Source organism: Lissotriton helveticus, chromosome 3_1, assembly GCF_964261635.1.
Source record: "Lissotriton helveticus chromosome 3_1, aLisHel1.1, whole genome shotgun sequence".
Lineage (NCBI taxonomy): Eukaryota > Metazoa > Chordata > Amphibia > Caudata > Salamandridae > Lissotriton > Lissotriton helveticus.
In genome coordinates this window covers 289,679,896-289,702,044 of record NC_136061.1, presented here as the reverse complement: position 1 = coordinate 289,702,044, position 22,149 = coordinate 289,679,896, and the positions used below count along the sequence as shown (strand labels likewise).

Below are 22,149 nucleotides of genomic sequence, written 5' to 3'. Positions count from 1 at the left end.
CAGGGTGCTTTTGAGCTGTCGGGCGCTCGATGTTATTCAATGGCAAAGGTTGCAAACGAACAAAGGCCTCAGGCTCGGGGACGGAGACTCTTCAGGGGCGAACACCATGTCGAGAGTTAAGTTGGGATCTTGGTGCACAGGTAGGTACCCCAAAGGAAGGCACAGGGGGCTGTAGTGTGCCGGGTGCAGGGGTGTCTTTAGGTGTCAGGAAAGCTTAACCTCAGCTGGTCGCGGTTGGAGGGGCCCCTGGTTCTGAGTCTGCAGGCGTCGTCTGGTTCGTTGAGGAGGTTCTTTGGGCACTGGACCTCGGGGTCCCAATCGCCGGGGGGACGTCCTCGTGGGCGGGCTCGGCGGGTGCAGAGTGGGCTGGTCCAGAGCTTCCTGGCTTGCACCATGGGTGTTGTTGCAGCAGAGCCTCTGCTGATGGGAGTCCCAGTCTTTAAGAGGGTCAAGGCAGGCAGGTCCTCTAGGTGTCCCAAGGTTGCTGTCCGCTGGAGTCGCCGGGGCTCAGGCAGGAGCAGGTTCCAGGATCGACAGGCCAGTAGGGCTGGGGCCAAGTCAGTTATGGTCGTCCTATTAGCAGCTGCACGGCGGGTCTTCTTCCTCTTGATCTTCTTATCATATCTGGATGAATGAATGAATGAGTACAGATTTGTATAGCGCTGGCTACCCGGGGGCATCCCAGCGCTTTAGACCCATCTCAGACAAATCACTCCGCAGAACAGGAAGGTCTTCAGCCGCTTTCTAAACTGTAGATGATTAGGCTCAAGCCGCAGGTAATCGGGCAGCTGATTCCAACTTTTTGCTGCCTGTACTGCAAAACGTCGGCCCCCTGTACGAGAACGCTTGATCCTCGGGACAGAGAGTAGATTGCGGTGGTTGGATCTAAGAGCTCTGGGCCCTTGATGGTGCCTCAGAAGAGGGCACAGAATGGCAGGGCCCTTGTTGATTATTGATTTGTGGGCCATACACAAGGCCTTAAACTGGATCCTTTCCTGAACAGGTAACCATTGTAGAGCCCGGATGGCCGTCTTCGCTGAGCTGTGTCTAGGGACATCCATAAGCATTCGGGCTGCGCAGTTCTGGACTGACTGGAGTATTTTAATGGACCCTAATGGTGCCCCCAAGTAGACCGCGTTCGCATAGTCAAGCCGCGAGAGGATCAGGGACTGAACCAGGATCCGTCTTGCCTCGAACGGAAGAAGGGTCAGGACCTTCCGTAGGATCTTCAGAAGGCCGTAACAGGTAGCGGCGACCTTACGGGCTTGAACTTGAAAACTAAAGGTGGGATCAAGCCACACCCCCAGACTTTTAATTTGCTCCTTCGGGGGAGGGGGCGGACCCAAACATATGGGACACCAAGCGTCAAGATTGATGGGGGCCTTATATCCAAGCATCATAATCTCTGTTTTTGAACCGTTAAGTTTCAAAAAAGAGGCGTCCATCCAATCGAGGACCTTGGTGAGACACAGGGAAAGGTTATTGACCCTGGAATGCACAGCATCTGCCCTAGCCAGGGAAACCACCAACTGCGTATCGTCGGCGTAGGTGACCAATTGGATTCCCCAGGGAAGGACCTCATAAGCCAGGGGCCTCATATAGATATTAAATAGGGTCGGGCTCAATGAGGATCCCTGGGGAACGCCGTAATGCAGTGGGAATTGATCGGATGCTGCTTCCTCCTCAAACTGCAAAGGATCTGTTAGCAAGGAAGGACCGAAACCAATTAAGGACGGTCCCCACAATGCCAACCTCCCGTAACCGTTGGAGAAGGAGTGTGGGGTTTACAGTATCGAAGGCTGCGCTGAGGTCCAAAAGGACCGGCGCAGCCTCCTCCATCCACAATTTTCCTTGCCTCCTCCACTACTGCGACCAGAGCAGTCTCAGTTTCATGCCTCGTTCTAAAACCCGTTTGGGTGACATGCAAGGCGCCCTCGTCCTCAATAAATGTTGATAGTATGCGGTTGACATATTTCTCTGCAATTTTGCTAACCCCTGGCAGGAGAGAGATAGGTCTATAATTGGACCATTCTTCTGGATCAAGGCTAGGTTTTTTTAGCAGAGCTTTGACACTGGCCTGCTTCCACCGAGGGGGAACTACACCTGCCGCCAGAGAGGAGTTAATAACATCCTTGATAACAGGAACCACAATGTCAGAGGCCTGTTTTAAAACTGAAGGCGGGGCAATGTCAGAGGGGGAGCCAGATTTAAGGTTCCTGAGGAGCCCTTCAGCCGTAGGTAGATCTAGTGGCGGAAAGGACTCGTGTTTCGTGAGGGAGGTCGGTCCAGAGGGAGAGATCGTGGACTCGGTAACACGTGGGGGTGGAAAAGCTGAGTATATGTTGGCAACCTTCTTGGCGAAGAAGTGGGCCAATTCGGTGCACCGTTTCTGGGGATCATTTACCTCAATAGACGGACATGGTGGAGTAACTAGAGATTTAAAGATTTTAAAAATTTCCCTGGGTGAATTGGCGGCATCAGCAATTTTTCCTTAGGTAATAGGATGATTGTGCCATTTTAAGATGCTTCTTATAATCCCTGAGAACCATCCTATACTCATTTTTATTCTCAAGGGAGAAGTTCTTTCTCCACTTTCTTTCCGCCCTCTTGCAGCTCCGTTTAAGACGGAGTACCAAGGCAGTTTATTCCCGCCGGTGCGATGATTAATCTCATGTACAGGCAGGATGGGATCGAGAGAGGTCTCTAGCCACCAGTTGAGCGCCTCATTCGCTGTGATAGGATTGGCACAGAAGGGAGGGGGAGATTTATTTAATATGGATAGCCATTCCTCTAGAGGGAGTCTCGACCAAATACGCCCCAATCTCTTAGAGGTTGTGGTCGGACGGCTGACGTCGGCCGGGGTCCAAGTGAAAGATAGCAGCGCATGGTCTGACCAAGGGACAAGGAGTGACTCATCCCAAATAATCTCATCCAGATTAGTAAAGAAATGATCAGTTAGATACCCTGCCAAATGGGTAGGGCCTGCTACAATTTGTTTAAGTTGCAGCATCCCCAGTCCTTCCAATAAAGCTTGCGAAGAAGGGGCAGATGGATTGTCTAAATGTATGTTAAAATCTCCCGAGATTGAGATATTGGGGGTGCTACTGATGATATGGGTGGTTTTATCATGAAGATTGTCGCAGAAACTAGTGTGTGATCCAGGAGGCCTGTACACCACAATCCCTGAAAGGGAGCATGTGGAGGAAAAGGTTAATACAAACGAGAGACTCTCGCAGTAAGCGAGCGGGCTCTCAGAGATACGGCACCTAAAAGTTTCGATATATAATTGTCACCCCACCTCCTCGCCCGATCTGCCGGTCATTCCTACAGATTACGAACCCCGGGGGGAGGGCACAGACTAAGTCCGGGTCAGAGGCCTCGGTTAGCCACGTTTCCGTAAGGAACAGGACATCTGGCTCACGCTCCTCCAATATCATGCAGATTTCATGAGCATGTTTTGGGAGTGAACGGCAATTAATAAGAAGTAAAGAGTATTTTTTGGGCTTAGGGAGTAACGAAGTACCCGGTTGTTGCGGGCCCAGCAAACCTTTACAGAGAGGACAGGAAATCATTACCTCCAAGGGGAGTAACACATGGGGACAGGGAACTGCGGGGTCATCTCGGAACATCAATAGCTGGTCTCTACAAAACGTGATTCTACCAGCTCCCAAACCAGGAGTCGCTTCCATCCTCCCGGCCCCTGGGCCCGTCCTGACACAGACGGGCTTTCCTTAGGTGCTCTTTCGGCGCGTGGAGGCGCGACCGCTAACACGTCCGCTGCGCGGAGGGAAGGTCTTCTCAATTTATGCGCTACAGCGTGTGTCACTAACTTGCTCCCCCGAGTCTAGAGCACCAACCAGCCTCCAACCCAACCTGGCCGCTCTAATTTGTCAGCCACCTCCAAGCCCCCAACTCCCTCAGCAGCCTAATGGGCTAAAAAGGGTCGGAAATGAATGAAAATACGTCGAAAATGCCCGTGGGCGTCAGCAGAGGTGAAATACAATTTAAAAGACTATTTTTAAAAAATCGAATTCGGCGAGTGTATTAAAATGGGCAGAGCTGTGTACCTCCCGGCTACAGCCTAAGGAGTGAAGTGTAGGGTGCAAGGTCTGAGGAAGGAAGGTTCAGGGTGACCCTAAATACTAAATTTAGGGGCGTTAAAGGTAGGGCAAGGGCAGGGACCAATAGGTCCCTGTCCTGGGGTGGGTACAGCAAATGATCTGGAGAAGCTCACAGAGGCGGCATGCCTTTGAAGCTGCACCTCGCCCAGGATGTGCATTGTTGCAGGCCCAGGAGAGCGGGGGGCTCTCCACCCAGGGGTCCAGCAACATGTCTGCTGTGTGGCAGCCTCTGCAGCCACTCAGCCCAGACGTGGATTGTAGGTTAGGTTTTCAGGTGGCATCTCTAGGATGCCCTCTGGTGCATTTTACATTAAATCCCACACTGGCATTAGTGCGGGTTTAATGTGCTGAGAAGTTTGGTACCACACTTGTCAGTTTTCAGTGTACCCATAATGGTGCTGTGGAGTTCGTAATGACCACCTCCCGGCACCGCCTGTAAAGGCAGTGTGTGGGTGTCAGGGTACAGGGCCCCTGAGGGTGGCACAATAAGTGCTGCAGCCCTTGGGTGTCTTCTCTGTTCACCATGCCCTTGGAACCTAGGGTACCATTAACTAGGGTCTGACAGGTGGCCAGAGAGGCCAATTGGGTTTTAGTTTCAACAGTTTTAGGGAAGGAACACAGGCCCTGGATACCTGGTTGGCAGGAGCCTGGGGCAAACTCAGTCAAAGCACATCAGCAGTTCAGAAAAAAGTGGGGGCATACCAATGCAAGAGAGATGGCCCTTTCTCACAGTGTGTGAATATATTTGCTGAATCAGTGTGTACAACAAATGTTCAACACTGTCCTCTGATAAAGCCTTACTGTTCGACCACACTACCACAAATTGAGAGTAAGGTCCTATCTAATTTTACCTCTGCCTACCTTTGGGGATCCGCTGGACTCTGTGCACACTATACCTCACTTTATTATAGTATATACAGAGCTGGCTTCCGACAATCGTTGATTGTCATAGGACTGTGGGGGTGTTATTGGGGATGTGAGGGGGAAGAAAGAAGAGGGAGGACATGTTAAGGAGCCTGATGCCTGTGAAGACTTTTATAAGAAATCTGTCGGAGCATTCCTCCATCAGATGAACCTTTCCCAAAGGTAGGTAAGGTTATCTTCGAATAAGAATATTCTTTTAATAGTAGAGCACTATAAAGTAAGTTTGGTGCTTCTTGCTCATTTGGTGTATATTCTTTTCAGCAAATATTACATTTCCTAATTTTTTTTGTTCTGTTTTTTAAACAGGACTACTCCTTTGTCTTCAGGCCTGACAATGTCCAAGCTTTGGTGGGGTGTTCCATGTTTGCTCCTCTGAAGATTCTCCCCAGCCAGTGTTTGCCTTCTGTGAAACTGCCAGAAGAGTGTATATATCGCCCAAGCTGGACGGTTGGAAAACTAGAATTGCTTCCTCCAGCTCCAATGTCATTCATCAAAGATGGGTATGCTAATTGAAGTTTAATGATTCTGACATTTATCACCTTAAACTTTGCTTCTGATACATAGATGTGCTGTTTTGAACAAAATATGCCTTTGAGTCTGTAAAGTGGCCTCTTGAATAGGACCAGATGGAGGACAACACTGTAGCGCCATAGTGTATATGACTGATTGTCTGTGGGAGACATGAGAGAGGGGCAATATGGGTGATCCTGAATGAAAAGCAAGACACAGGCAGCAGTCTGATCTTTCTCTGTTCATACGGGATTCCCCCAACACGCATAAAGCTTATGTGAATACTGGGATCTCTTTAAAAATACAAAACTGCAAGAGACTGCCCCAGTCCAAAAATGCAGAGGGTGTTTGACAACTAAATGTGTCCATGCTACATGACTGTGGAGATGTCATAAACACAAATCATCCCGTGGAATGGGACATTTGGCTGCCTTAGTATATGCTTCAGCATTTGTCATCCTGGTGGCTAACTTTTCATCCCAATTTATTTTTTGATTTTAATAGATATTAGTGGGTTGCCTGACACAAGTGCCAAATTTCCACTTTTTTGGAAAATCCATAGGTTGAGAAGAAAGAAGTTGAGCAATAGGACACCCTCAATCCAGGGACAACACCCTCCTCAGTGGCACTTGAACCATATGGGTGAAGTCGTGATGGACAGGGACCTTTGAGGTCTGTGGTTAGCTTTAATATCACTAGTAAATCTTCTTGAAATACACATGGTGTTGTGAGGAATGCTTTGAAATATTCTAGAACACTGCAAATCATTTTGAGTAGCTTTCTAACCATTGATTTTGGTTCACTTCCTCTTTAGACTGAGGCCGGTGTTATGCAAATAAGTGACCCTGCTTTTCATGGGATCAGTCAATCACATTTTTGCCTGCTTGTGAATGAACTCTTATTAGTCAGTCACTAGTAGGATGGATAGTTCTTATTGATGAAGACCGAGCTTTAACATCATATGTTTCATTTGACGCACTCCGAAAAGCAGTGCAAGACTCCAGCAAGTACATGGTCTTGTTGAAACATCATTTGCTCATCTCATAAATTAGGTTTGCAAGTATGGACAAGAACATGGCGAAGGTATTTTGTTGCGGAGTTCGTTCACATTATGTAAGCCTTTAAAAATCTGCTTGTTGAGATAAAGCTTGTGGTCCACGAGGGTGAGGTTAAGGCAACAGCATTTTAAGTTTTGCTGATCAATGTAATCCTTTAGTTGTCTGCTTTTCTTGGCTTCAGGACGAGTCTCCTCCCTGCTGACCAACCGAGGCTTCCGCCTAGGGAGCTTGTCAGCCTGCAACTTGTGAGATCTTTCAGTGTCATTCATTGAGGTCAGGAACATATGTTTTTGACATCACCGTGATGGGGAAGTTGGAGGATTGGGGCAGGGTTGGAGAGGTGGGGTGGGGATTTCCCTAGGCCACTTATGTGCGCCTATAAGGCTTGTATAGGTTGAGACTATGTTTGCTTAAAGGCAATAGCCTGTTTCCTTGGAAGGACCGTTCTCAGATGCCCCACTCTGCTGTGCCCTGTTTACCACACAAAGCATCATGCCTGCATATCTCTTGAGGTAGGAAGAGCGAGCATTCCATGTAGCACTTAAAACACACACTGGGAGATCGAAGTGAGTATGGCTGTGTCTGAAGAAACCAGTGGCAGCCGTAGTCTTTAAGTCCTGAAACCACAGCCTATACCTACAACCGATTTGTATCTAGTGACTCAGCAACCCATGCCTGCTCACCTCTACAGGTCATCAGATTGAGAAACTGGCTGCAGAATAGCCACCCCTCAAAATAAAGTAAAGACTTTGACAGGACCTAACCTTAGTGCATTCTTCATAAAGAGGGGAGGAGAGTAGGGGCTTTTGTGAACACAGTGTAAACCTCCACTGATGAGTGTCTGGCAAAATAATTTCGAGGTCTTCTACTGATTGTGGCAGGCCAAGCAAAATCCAATTTACCACCTTGTCCATTTTGTATGTGCTGTACAAATGAATACATAAATAGGGTATTGCAGTAGAAATCTGTATTATTTCCCACTTGCCAGCAAAGGACATGTGCTGCTACTCCACCTTTGTCCCTTGTTTGTGTCCATCTAAAAAATAATTGATGTAATCTGAATGTTGATTGTGTTATTTAAGGACCTGAATATTTTATTGGAAGTGAAAGCCTGGTAGTGAAATGTATTGGTTTTCTGAGAATTGATCAAATGGAGACCAGAAGGAATGTTCTAAATTCCTTTTCGTCTACAATGGGTTTTAGCTTGATTTGGTTAATAGCACTCTTATTATTTTTATGGAATAGGGGCACATGCAGATTTAGTGCAGGTGAGAATGTAGTACAGCTTCTAGTGACTAGTGTGGCAGCAACTTGGATTAGGAGTTTGGGCTTAATTACAGTTTGCAGTAAGTTGCCTTCAGTGGGCTAGTAGGTGTAGTATGTGTTCTATACTATAAAGTTCCCCACCTGGTTGACAAATCTGATCTGCTTTTAAAGTCTGATATTGTACTTCTAGATACCCCACGTCGTTTCAGCCCTTGTGCTCTAGATACATGTGGAAATAAGATTTGGATATTTTTTATGATGGGTGCGGGCATGTTGTGTGTTGAATCAGAACTCATTTGAATGGGATTTTAAAGTTATACCCCATGCCCCTATTTTATGTATAGGCATGTTGGTCCTGCAGTGACAAACTATCTCCAGATCTACCGAATGTGCTCTTTTATAAGGGTCCTTAACAGAAATGGCTCTGAGTGCAGTGCACGCAGAGAGGTCACCCCTCTGAGTGCAGGTTTCTTAGTGTTTTCTAATCAGGTTTATTAGTGTTGATATTGGCAGAAAAAGTATACTGTGATTGGGGTTGGGGGAGAAGCAGGTTCTATAGGCCTTTTACCCAACCACTGCGTATTGATTATCACCCAAACGTCTGTTCAACACGCCATGACAGTAATAAATTACCTATCGGGTGTGGGAAGCTGATCATCTTAGTCTATTAGATGTGTGGTACATGCCCATAAGAACACTGTGTACATGCCTCTACAAAATTATCTCCTTGCAGGTTGTCCTTTGTCCAGGAGGAACATAACTTGTATGTTCCTTATATCTGAAAGAGACACGTTAGTATTAGATTCCTTACCTTAGAATATCCCCAGACGTCAGACTGGATCCGGAAATGTTTGCGTAGCAGTACCCTTGCGCGTCGGTAGGCGTCGTCTGCGGCTCCGCGTCCGTCGTCGGCGCCGTGATGACGTCGTCGGAGTACTTAGACGCCGCCTCCGCGTGCTGACGTCAGTTCTTCTTTTTTCCGCGCCAGCTAGCGCAGATCTGGAAAAAGCAGTAACCCTAGTCAATTTTGACTAACTTTTTGATCCTTTTTGATTGCTATTTCGAAGTCTCTCGACTCCGAAACGGTGCCGCTAGGGATGCCCGGCTTCAAGCATTGTGACGATTGCGACCGGCTGATGTCGGTCACGGATCCTCACCGTGTGTGTTTGTCGTGTTTGGGCGTCGACCACGACGACAAGGCCTGCTCCGACTGCCGGGCCCTCTCTTCGAAAGCCAGGCGGGAGCGGTCCCGTAGGCGCCTCGAACTCAGGCAGTCGGCCCCGCGCCGTGAGAGGTCCCGATCACATGGGAGGTCGAGGGACAGGTCGCGGGCTCGGAGCCACCACAGCTCCGAGAGTAGGCCGCACTCCTCCGGGTCGAAGTCGTCGTCCGGTAAGAGGCACAAGAAGTCCAAGCGGCGTCATCGATCCTCGGACTCCCCCCGACGCTCGCACGATGCGGCCGGGGGTTCGGGTGACACCACCCACGCGGCTCCGTCGGAGTCGCGGGCGCCGCGTGCAGCTCCACACCCTCCGGTCCCTGGGCTGAACGCGACGCCGGAGGAGATCGAGCGCTTCCTCATGGCCATGAGGAAACTCTCTCCTCCGACGGTCTCCGCGGCGCCTTCCGGCCCAGCGGACCCGTCTGGGAGCCCTAGCAGGTCGGCGGCTCCGGCCCCGACGCCGTCGGGTGCTTCGACGCCGCCGGCGCCTTCGGGCCCGGCGCCGCAGGTCCCCATTATCCCGACGCCGCCGGTGCCTTCGGGCCCGGCGCCGAGGGGTCCAGTTGTTCCGGCGCCGCAGGACGCCGCTGGTCCTCCTTAGGGATCTGGTTCGTCGCCGGTGGATCTGACTACCTCCCCGGCGTCGGACCCTCAGGTGTCGCCTCCGGCGCCGTCCTCGGGCGGCGCCGGCCCCGGTCCTACCTCCATTCCTGTTCGTCCGTCGGAACGGCCCCGCTGGGCGCCGCTCCAGACGCCGTTAGGTGAATTTCACTTTTAGGAACAGGCCCCATTGGTTGAGGACCCTGAATTTCAGGAGATGGGTGAGGAAGAGGACTGGAAGGGGTCTGAGGACCCTCTGACCAGGGAGTGTCAGTCTCAGGAGGACTGGACAGGAAACCTTGGGGAAGCCAGTGGCCTGGACACCTCTCCAGACACTGGGTTTGTCTCCCCTCCTACCGTGGCTTCGGAGGAGGGGGCAACATATAGTGTGGTGCTGATGAGGGCTGCCAAGGCCTTGGGCCTTGAGCTCCCCATCGCGGCCGTGAGGACTAACAACCTCACTGAGGTCCTTAAACCGCAGTCAAGCTCCGCCGAGCCTCTGCTGCCCTTTAATGAGGCCTTGACCGACGTTCTTCTGGGCACTTGGTCCAAGCCCGCTGCGGGTTCGCCCGTAGATAGGAACGTGGCCAGGCGCCACCGCCCAGCCCCGGGCGACCCATGTTTCCTGTCCTCCCACCCTACCCCGACAGCCTGGTCATCCAGGCCTCCAATTCCCAGACCGCATTCCTGACGGCCCCGCCTGATCGGGAATCCAAGAGGTATGACCAGTATGGGAAGAAGATCTTCTCATCCCTTAGTCTAGGCCTGCGGTCTTCCAACACCGCCTGCCTCTTGGGACGTTACACCCACTCTGTGTGGGATAAGGTCGCGGAAGTGCTGCCAGAGTGTCCGTTGGAGGTACGGGCCAAACTCGGCCAAGCCCTTGTGGAGGGCTGGGATGCAGCTAAGTATTCCATCCGGTGTGGGCTGGATACCACTGACTCGCTGGGTAGAGCGATGGCAACGACGGTGGCGGTCAGACGCCATGCCTGGCTGAGGTCCGCCAACTTCTCGGCAGATGTCCAGAGCACGCTCATGGACATGCCGTTCGATGGCCGTCGCCTCTTTGGCGACAAGGCAGACCATGCGCTTGAGCGCTTTAAGGACTCCAGGGCTACGTCCAAGTCCTTGGGCCTCTCGGGCCAGCGCCTGCAATCGGCTGCCTTTCACTCCTTTCGTGGCCACGGAAGGGGTGCGCCCACACGCGCCGCCAGCCACGCACCGCAGGGCAATACCCAACGCGGTGGCGGCCGTGGGAACCGCCGTCCGGGCGGTCGGGGGCAGCGGCGAGGTCAGTCCACACCTTCCCCCGCAGCATCCGCCTCGAAACCCTCCTAGTCCGAGCTTTCAGGCCCATGTGACGCCAGTGGGGGGCAGGATTCGCCATCACCACCTCCACTGGCGCACCGTCACATCGGACAGGTGGGTGCTGCAAATCGTCCGAAGGGGCTACTCCCTCCCCTTCGAGGCGACTCCTCCAGCCATGCCACCACAGAACCACCGTGTATCGGGGGATCATTTGCGACTTCTGCAGGAGGAAGTTACGGCCCTCTTGGCCAAGGGGGCCATAGAGCGCGTTCCTGGGCCAGAAGTAGGGTGTGGTTGCTACTCCCACTACTTTCTGGTACCCAAGAAGGGCAAAGGGGGCCTACGCCCTATCTTGGACCTAAGGAAGGTCAACGGCTTCCTCCGGAAGGCGAAGTTCAAAATGCTGACTCTGGCTCAGGTTCTGGCTGCCCTGGACCCAGGAGACTGGATGGTAGCGTTGGACGTGCAGGACGCTTACTTTCATATCCCAGTCCTGCCTGCCCACCGGCGCTACCTGCGGTTCATGGTGGGCCACGAGCACTTTCAATTTACCGTGCTCCCCTTCGGCCTTACCAGCGCCCCACGGGTGTTCACAAAGGTGATGGCGGTGGTCGCAGCTCATCTGCGCAGGTTGGGGGTTTCAGTCTTCCCCTACCTCGACGACTGGCTGTTGACAGTCGTCAGCCACCTCCAGACGACGGCGGACCTCCTGCACCAGCTGGGGTTCTCCATCAATGTGCCGAAGTCACACCTGTGCCCCTCTCAGAAGCTCCTCTTCATCGGAGCGGTTCTGGACTCGGCGCGGTTTCGGGTTTATCCGCCCGAATAGCGGGTCCGGGATATTCAGGCTCTGATTCCCATCTTTCAGCCGTTATCCCGGGTTTCGGTCAGGTTGACGCTGCGGCTTCTGGGGCTGATGGCCTCCTGCATCCTACTGGTGCATCACGCCAGGTGGCGGATGCGGGCTCTGCAGTGGGACCTGAAGTTTCAGTGGGCCCACCATCAGGGCAACCTATCCGACCGCGTCCTGATCTCGGAGGGCACTGTGAGACAGCTGCAGTGGTGGCTCACGGACCGCGATTGGGTCAGCGGCAGATCCCTCTCCCTTCCCCAACCGGAGCACGTGGTTGTGACGGACGCGTCCCTCCAGGGCTGGGGAGGCCACATGGGAGAGGCGGATATCAGAGGCCTCTGGTCTCCGGCGGAGACCCGGCTCCACATCAACCTGTTGGAACTCAGGGCGATTCGTCTAGCACTGAAGGCATTCCTCCCCTTTGTCCGGGGGAGTGTAGTGCAGGTGTTCACGGACAACACCACCGCCATGTGGTACTGCAACAAACAAGGCGGGGTGGGGTCGTGGATCCTTTGTCAAGAGGCTCTTCGCCTTTGGCAATGGCTGAAACGCCAGGGCGTGACCCTGGTGGCTCAACACCTGGCGGGTTCTCTGAACGCCAGGGCGGACGAGCTCAGCCGTCGGTGCATGATGGATCACGAATGGCGTCTGAACTCTGACGTGGCGCAAGGCCTCTTTCTGCGATGGGGAGAGCCTTGGTTAGATCTATTCGCCACCGAAGAGAACGCGCAATGTCATCTGTTCTGCGCGTTGGAATTTCCAAGGCGGCACTCGCTCGGAGACGCTTTTCGTCGCGAGTGGAGTTGCGGTCTGTTGTACGCCTTTCCGCCTATACCACTTCTGCCCAGAGTGCTGAAGAAGATCAAGCGCGACCGGGCCCAAGTCATCCTTGTGGCTCCGGACTGGGCGAGAAGGTACTGGTATCCAGAGCTACTCAGTATGTCAGTCGATCCCCCGGTTCGTCTGCCTCTTCAGGAGGACCTTCTGTCGCAGCAGCAGGGGACGGTCCTCCACCCGAACCTGCCCAGTGTCCACCTCCATGCTTGGAGATTGAGCGGCGGCAGTTGAGGCCATTTGACTTGCCTCCTGAAGTATGTAACATCATTCTGGCAGCCAGGCGTCCCTCCACAAAGTCGGTATGCGCCTGCAGGTGGAACAGATTTGTGGCATGGTGCACAGCAAAGGCTGTGGATCCCCTCAATGCCCCTCTTTCTGAGGTTCTTCTCTTCCTTCTTTCTCTTGCCCAGCAGGGCTCTGCTCTGGGCACTATCAAGGGCTACCTTTCTGCTCTTTCAGCCATTCTCAGGCTGCCTGATCAACCTTCTTTGTTCAAGTCCCCTATTGTAAATAGATTTCTTAAGCGCATCACACACACGTTTCCTCCTGTTCCGTTTGTGATGCCTCAGTGGGACTTGAACCTGGTTCTTACCTTTCTGATGTGCGCTCCCTTTGAGCCACTTCACAACTGTCCTCTTCGCCTTCTGACTTTGAAGACTGCTTTCCTGGTTGCCATCACCTCTGCCAGGGGAGTGAGTGAGCTCCAGGCCCTTTCTTGTACTCCACCTTTCCTTTCTGTCCATCCGGACAAAGTGGTGCTGCGTACCAAACCTTCTTTCCTGCCCAAGGTTGTCACGGCCTTCCACATCGGGCAGTCTATCACCTTGCCAACCTTCTTCCCGCCACCGCATCCCTCTAAAGAGGAAGAGCGGCTCCACCGTCTGGACCCAAAACGTTCGCTCTCATTCTACTTGGATCGCACACGCCAGTTCCGGGTGGATGACCAACTCTTTGTTGGTTACGTGGGCGCTAAGAAGGGGAAAGCGGTGCACAAGAGGACCATCTCCCGGTGGATCATCCTGTGTATCCAGGCATGCTACTCCTTGGCTAGGAAGGAGCCCCCGGTTGGACTGCGGGCTCATTCTACCCGAGCGACGGCGACTACCACTGCCCTGGGCAGGGGTGTGCCCTTACAAGACATCTGTCAGGCAGCTACGTGGGCATCGTTGCACACGTTTGCGAGACACTACTGCCTGGACAGCCAAGTCCGGAGGGATGGCTTCTTTGGCCGTTCCGTCCTCCGGGACTTTCTGGTGTGATTATTGGTTTGCAGACCCACCACCGGGGTTGGTATTGCTGGGGTATCTATTCTAAGGTAAGGAATCTAATACTAACGTGTCTCTTTCAGATGCACAAGTTACTACTTGTGTAACGATATATCTGTAAGAGACATTAGTTAGTATTAGATTCCTTACCGACCCACCCATCCTCCCCGTTCTGCGAACCAATATCTAGGGTTAGGGTTGTCCCCTTTCAGGGCACTAGTTTCAATGGCACCAGTGTTGGTTTTTAACATGGCTCTGCGTTTCTGGCGCGGAAAAGCTGTGTCTAAGAACTGACGTCAGCACGCGGCGGCGGCGTCTAAGTACTCCGACGACGTCATCACGACGCCGACGACGGACGCGGAGCCACAGACGACGCCTACCGACGCGCAAGGGTACTGCTACGCAAAAATTTCCGGATCCAGTCTGACGCCTGGGGATATTCTAAGGTAAGGAATCTAATACTAACTAATGTCTCTTACAGCTATATCGTTACACAAGTAGTAACTTGTGCGTCCAGCTCCCCTCCCTGAGATGATCTAGCTGCCTAGGAGTATGATGACAGGGTAGCAAAACATCCAATTTTCTCTGCTGTGGGTCATAACCTTGCAACTCTTACTCTGGTTGCACAAGTCTGAATTCATTACAATTTGAGCCTGACTAGTTGCAAATGTCTTATTCTGAGTAATTGACCCAAGGAACTCTGACAACCAAGATGGAACAGTCCCTGATTGGAAGTTAGTTTTGAAAGGCAAACTTTAAAATGGGCATTAGTTCTCCCCAGCCACCACACCAGCAGATTCTCAAAAAGACTTCAACTGAAATTTGACAATCGCCAGTCAAAAAATGACTGGGGTTGGCTTTCTCTAGAAAAGAAAATGATGGATGTCAGTGCGCTGGGATGGTGACTATATAGGGATTGTGTGCAATACTTCGGGCGTGGAGGTCGAATAACTACTTACCGGCGTGCAAGGCTACTCCTCACTAAAAAGTTCCAGTGTGACATCTGGGAATAATTCTAAGGTTAGGAAATTGCAGCTAGATAATCTCTGCTAGCTAAGGCACTACCAAAGGTAATTAACTTATTCTTTAACTAGTAGAATATATTTGACTGGTGGAGTTTTTGACCATGAGGTCAAGTGTTCAAAATTATTAATTTTGTTATCCAGTAAAGTGCAGAGTTGTTACACGAATGGCAATCAAATAGTGATAGGAGGAATGCTTGTAAGTAGTCTAAGCAACGGCAGTTGCTTGAAGTAGCATTCCAATCCATTGTTATTCGACCATTGTACTATAGACATTAGTCTTCTTTTCTCAAATCAGTACAGACCCTGTTCCTCATGGGAATCCTCCTTCCCAAACTGCCAGGTGAGGTCCCCTCCAGAAGGGAGCACAAGCAACCCCAGACCGATATCCTCATTGGGCCTAGTCAGTGGTTCTTGTGGCACAGCGAGTAAGGGACCCACGTCTGGGCATACCCTTCCTTGGTGACTTATGACACTACATCAAATACACAAAATGATGGCAATCAACTCTGCCCACAGAGGATACTGCCCTGTAACAGAAAAAGCCTTAAAGTGCCTGCCAAATGACAAGATCGGATGCAGTAATTATATTTGTATGGCTGTTCCAAACTACCAAAAAAACAAAGTGCCTGTTGCAAGAAGTGCTCGGAAGAATTATATATATGTGTATATGTGTATATGTGTATATGTGTATATGTGTATATGTGTATGTGTGTATGTGTATATGTGTATATGTGTATATGTGTATATATGTATATGTTGTGCAGCATGTCGGATTAAAACTTTTCTTGAGTTAAAGACACGGAGTCAGTGCCTTCCTTTCATCAGAGGGAAATGGATTGGTAATCAATATATATATATATATATATGTGTATATATATGTATGTATATATATGTATATATATATATATATATATATGTATATGTATATTTTTTTATTTTCTTATTTGCCTTCCAGAGCCTTGGGCTTTTAGTTGTCAGTGACCTGTTAGAAGTGGTTATGCAATGGAGCTATCTTATTATAGACCTCTCATCTTGACATAGTAGATGTTCCCCTTTAGTGATTTGGAAGCCGCTACTAGTTACCCAGTGAGAGATGGAGGTTTCAGTGCAGGCCCTGAAATTTGCTATTACTCAGATACACTTAAAACACTGTTGCTTAAATATCAGAATGCCATTTGCAGCTGGGCCACTAGTTTCTAACTTGGGTATTTTTTTTGGCACTGATATTCCTTTTGCTGAGTTTCTTTTTTTGTGTAGACTAAATTCCTTACAGAAACGTGGGTTATTCTCTGGAAGGTATGTCATCCAACAGACTGCTTTGTACTGTTACATATGGAATGCACGTATTACTGGATGCAGAAACACCAACCTAGTCTGAACATAGCTATTTATCATTGTGGAGTTAATCTCTAACAATGTATGCAGTTTAAGTTTTTCTCAGCAATCGTTCTGGTCTTCTCTTTGAGCCCAACTGCGGGAATAATTTTTAAAATAGGTTTGCATTTTTGTTTAAAGCTGAACATGGAATCTATCACGTACATAGTTTCATCTAATCGTACACCTTCACAGGTTTGTAGCATGTGCTGCTGTAGATGTACATTGTTTGCACGCTCCTGACGTATTGTTTGGCACCTTTTGTTTAAACATTTTAATTATTCTTCGGTTACTATAGCTTGTGAATACTCCCGTAGCCCACAATGCACCAGGGCCACCAAAGCTACAGCTCAGATTGTTTTTATCCCTGCCATCTTGTTTAGACGTTTCGGCTCCAGCTGTGTGACTGTTAACTTCTCCGTGCCGTTTGATCCCAAGTGTTGAGAATCCTGTTTCAGCGTTGGAAGAACTATATGCTGCATTGGTGACCTCGTTGATGCAACTCTGAGCTGGTTTATTTGCTGGAACTTAGTACGTATCAAGAATGACTGTTAACGAGGGTAGTTTAGACTACAAGAATATCCATGGTCTGATAGATGTCTGGTCTGTAACCTATGCCTGGCTCCACAACCTGAGGAGTCAACCTGCATGGACCAAAAAGACTATCTGGTATCACCGAGAATGTCAATGGGCCCATAATAAAGTACAGTGTTAAGATCAATCAAATACTTGACCTTTTCAAAACAGAGGACATGGAGTGTGATGTATAGGAGGACATAGCCCATCAGTTATTCCACTAATGCAAGGGGATCAAAGCTCTGACGCTTGGCCTTGATGCATCGGAGGTGGAGGAACTCATCACAGATTAGTACCCAGACCAAAAACACACTTGGAACCTCCATTGGTATGTAGCGGTTTGCCTTTCGGAAGCACACGTGGCAAATTCTGTCCTTTATGCCCAACTTTGTTGCCTGAGATTAGAGAGCCATAGATCCTTTGGCTCCTCACCTAAAGCCAGATGTTATCCGTTTACTTCCTTGATCAGAAGATGATCTGGTTGTTTTTGGGATGGCCTGATGTATTGAATAAAGGGTGTTTAAATAGGCCTTCCCTCTAACTCCATCATCTTGTTAAGACCACTCAGGATGTTTGGTTAACCTTGTAGCTCCTTCTTTGCCTTACCAGGTTTGCTTCTCGAACCTCTTCCAATCGTCTAAGAGGAACCACATCTACCTCCACCACAGAAGAGTGTGTCAGCCTTTGAAGAATATTGTACAACTCCCTGCCTCTCATTCTCTTGAGTGCATGGCTCCTAACAAATTAACCTGTATACACTTGGTTAGAGAGCCTCGACTCTCCTAATAGCTGCTTGAGTCCTCCAAGAGTGATTAGTAAGGAAGCAAATTGCAGAACTTTGTTTGGTATTGCCTAAAAACCTCACCACACACTTCTCTGGAAAGGTAGTTTTTTTGTATTATTTTGCTGAAACAGGTGTGCAGTTGAACTTGTCAGACAACTATTAGTGCCTTTTGGAACAGATGTGGGGGTCGTTCTCAACAGCTGATGAAACTCTCCAAAAATGAGACTAACCTAGTGCATCTGTTTACAATTTTTATGGTCCTAGTCACCTCAGCTTTGTCCTTGCCAGGCTGTTACATAATCCCTTTCATCTTTTGGGCTAGTGTGACGTGATGCTTGTTTCATGGAAGACTCGTTTTATTGGCCATAACACTAGTCTGAAGCATAAATCAGCTGAAAGCCCTTTGCTCCTCCTAACCATTCAGTGTTTCACTTGGGAAAAATGGTTCTGCCACATCTGCCTTCAAATAATGTTATCAGAATTTCCTTAACCAATGGTCCTACGTGGCTGAAAAGTTAATTCACCAACTGAGATTAGGTGAACTTTCTGCTTTTTAGGTCGAGCCTAACGCAGCGTGCATGCGCTGCTCTATGGGAAGCTTCTTGTGAGCACTCCAAACTTTCCCGAAAGTTCTCTGTGTGGGTCCGGTAACTCCCACACATTCTATTGGCCTTTGCGTATGGCTTTCAATAATGAAGTTCGCATATGGCTAAAGGCGGGTGCATGTCCCACCTCTTCGTGTAAAGGTCACTCCCACAGCGGTTTGGTGTCGGGAGCGAGCAGCGGCACGCTTTGTGGCAGCTGCATTCCTCCCTTGAAGTTGTGGATTATTTTAATAAGGAAACCCAGTACGGTCGCTTTCACTTTGTGACGGCGCTTGTTAATTACAGTTGGGAAGTGACTCCTGTTGGCAAAGGTAAACAAACTTTGTTATTTATTGTGAAGAGAGCGTGCGCTCGCTTTGGAAAGCAGTTTGTATAATTTGGGTGAAAGACAGAAGCGTGATGCATTTTAAAGAAATGCGTTTTTAGGTTTAATGCTTTTTATTTGCAATTCGTAAACAGAAGCCAACAGTGTGATGCTAATATGCTCTAACGCTGTTCAAGAGAACCAACAATAATATGCAGATAGGTGAGGGAACCTAGAGGCCCACAGAGGCAAGTTTGCCAAGGCAGGAAACGTATTCTACCCTCCTGTCCCACCCCGACCTCGTCCAGTAACTTGGAGGCTAATACAAGACAGGCTTACTTCTCCTCTTTTAAAAAAGTATCCTGGGGCGCCCCTTCAGAGGGGGCTGATAGGCGCAGCAAGCGAAGGTACTTTGGGCAGGTGTGCTCCCTAAACTCAGAACTCAGTAGGGCGAGAAAGGGCTGCCAGAGATCTGCAAAAGTAGAGCCTTTTCCCGCTAATGTAAGGGTCATTGTGAGAAGTTGGCCTGATATATAATGTTCACTATTCTAGTGAGCACTTTGTATCAGTCCAAACAACCCTTATTGATTGGTTGTAAGTCAACCTTATAGACCAGCTATCCTAGTAGCATGGATACGAGCAGTCTAAGGCTAAGACTCTAGAGGGCGTGTTAAGCCAGCTGTTTTACCATCACATTACCCTTTGAACACCAAGTGAAAGGACACCACACAAGTTGTTATCAAAAATAAAGTGTATTTATTTATAACAGGACTACCCTGGCTCTTTATGAGACAGGGTGCTAAGCACACAACAAAACTCTTAAAGAATTACTGAAAGTCGCACAATTTACACAAATGCCCGAGGGGCACGAAAAACCATATACACAAGAAGTGGAATGCGAATTACTAGCAGGTAAGTAACTATTCTCATAGACTCTAGAAACGCTAGGCCTACAATACTAAACCCTTAGATTAGTAGCAGGAGGCCTGTGGACGTCGTGTGCAGAGTGGGAACTCTCACGCGTAAGGTGGGAAAAAGTCTATGGAGGCTAGCAAAGACAAAGTTACTGTTCTCGGGCGAACCCGACTAGGTGGGTCGAAAACAAGGGTGGATCCGAACACTTAGAGTGTTGGACTATGCTGAAGCACCGGAGTACTTGGTTTACCTAGCCCAGGGGCTGCGGCTGCATAGGGTTCAAGTTGCGTCGGAAACCCTCGTTGAAGATCCAGGAGCCTGAAGAAAGAAGTTGCTGGCAGGCTGCCAGTGAAGGAGTTCGTGGTGATCCAAGCCTGGATCAGGGAAGAAGAAACCTGTAAGCAGAGGGGACCAAGTTCTGAATCACTAGCCAGTGATTTAGGTGGGCACCAGGATGGCACCGGACGAAGTCACCTCAGCCAGGTGAGTGGGCGCTGCTGGGCTCTGCAGTCTCTCGGACCAGGAGGCGTTGTCGGCGACCAGGATGGAGGTGCGAGCTGTCCCACGAAGGTACTTGCTGTCGACGTCGCTGGACCCAGGATTGGGGCAACAAGTCTTGGCAAATGCAAGGCCCACGCGGTGGACCTAAAATGGCGTCTTGAGTGGACCAGGAGGGTCCAGGGTGCTTCTCTGAAGAAGGGAAGCAAGGGCTAGTCTGGAGCAACCAGACCAGCAGTGGTTGTCGTCGTGGAGCGTCGTGAGAGGGCCACTAGCCAACGGGCAAGCGACCTGGACAACGCGGTGAGCAGCCAAGAGCAGAAGGGCCCCACGCAGATCTCGTGGATGCAGGGGGGCTGAACTTCGGTGCTGGAGCTGCTCAGGGTCGGGGCTTCTCTTACCCCAAAGCACTCAGTCGAGGGTCACTCAGCGGTCGTGCTGGACAAGCGTCGTCTAGTTCTGAAGATGGCCGGTCCCTCGGTCTCGTCGCACCCACGGATCACAGCTGGGCTGATGATGTAGGTTGAGGTCAGAGGTGCCAGGGAAGCCGGTTCTCGTCGTGCTGGAGCAGTCTTGATCCGGAGGAGAGACTGGCAACAAACCGCGATGCTTGGTTGGTGCCTGCTGCTGCAGGGTGACTACTCCTTAGTCACAAGGGAGAATCTTGGGAAGAAGTCTTGAGTTCCTTTCGTGGAAAGTAGGTTCAGGATTCAAAGATGATCTGATTTGGAAGGGGGCCAGTTCCTACCTTTATCCTGCAAAAAGGGGCTGGCACTCGACTAAGTCCTGCCCTATGGGTGGGACTAGGAGGGGGGTGGTTACACCCCTCTCCTTTGGCGGGCTTTCCCCAGATCAGGGGCTGGAGTGCCCCTGGAACTGGTTCAAGCCGGCCTATGCACAGTGAGCACCGGGGTGCCACTTGCAGTCACCTTCCTCTAAAGCCCTGCCTACCTAGGATACACAAAATCCTGTCTGGGACGGTGCTGGCACCGCCCCTGGCAGGAAACCCTTTGTCCTTGCCTCCTGGGCTGGGAGGACCCCCAGCAGCAGGAGGGCAGACTTGTGGCTCGGTGGCAGCATCCATCTTGTGGAGCTGAGGCTATGTCTGACTTTAACCGGGGTTACAGGTTACATACATGTCCTGTCCCTCTAGAAGGGTGGAATGCTAACCACGTCGCCAGAATTGGCGAGGGGTTAGTATTCCAATTCGTATGACACCTTACTCGACATGTTTTGATAAAGCGATACCAGAGTTGGCATATAACCGCGAGGATTATAATGCACTTAAGAGTATATGGTATGCGATATCATGGAAACTGCTAAGGGATGGATCCCGAAAGCCGCAGACAGGCTCAGCTCATGCCAGAGCACCATCTCACACGATTCCAAGCACTCTGCCTTCAGGATTGTTAAGGCCTGCCATAGGAGTGACTGATAGGAATATATGTGTCCATTTTAGGGTTAGATATAGGAATACTATATCTAAAGCAAAGGGTGATTACACCACCTTGCCCCAGCTGTCGTGCAGCCAGTTGTGTCAGATTTGGATGGCCAGCCAGGGGTGGCATAATACATGCTGCAGCCCCTGGTAGGCCCTGGGTACACCTATGCCCTGGGCACCTAAGGTACTCTGTACAGGGACTGATAAGGTGACTCAGTATCCAATTAGGTATGTACCTAAGGTACATGGAATCCATTTTAACAGAGAGAGCAGTGGGCCTGGGGTCCTGAATAGCAGGGCCCCAGGTCAACTAAGTCAGAAAACCAGCAAAACACCAGGCAAAAAGTTGGGGGCAACCATAGTCCGGGATCTACCTTCCTACAGTCATCTTTTCCATCCCCAAAACCTGCCACAGCCGCTGCAGCCAGCCATTAAATGTAGGGATGCGAGTGGTCTTCCAGTGGAGCAAGATGTTCTGCGAGGCCGAACCCAGGGCAATAACCATCTGGCGGCCCGCTGTGGTCTGAGCGGGTATGTGAGAGGATTTGTGACACCCAGCAAGACGTAGATTGGGACACGTGGGAGCTGAGTGTCGAAGTGTTTCTTTTCATCAATAACCTGTGCCCAGTACTCGCGTAAGTGTCCCACAACAGGTGTACCAGT

At 50.3% G+C, this 22,149-nt stretch overlaps 1 protein-coding gene across 1 annotated transcript in view; it reads left to right on the top strand.

Moving 5' to 3' along the window:
• Positions 1–22,149, top strand: part of MED13 (mediator complex subunit 13) — a 1,439,203-nt gene that overhangs the window by 626,623 nt on the left and 790,431 nt on the right. The window contains exon 15 of the mRNA XM_078679821.1: positions 5,352–5,545. Within this exon, the coding sequence (XP_078535947.1) occupies positions 5,352–5,545 (194 nt within the window). The remainder of the gene's footprint in view (positions 1–5,351; positions 5,546–22,149) is intronic.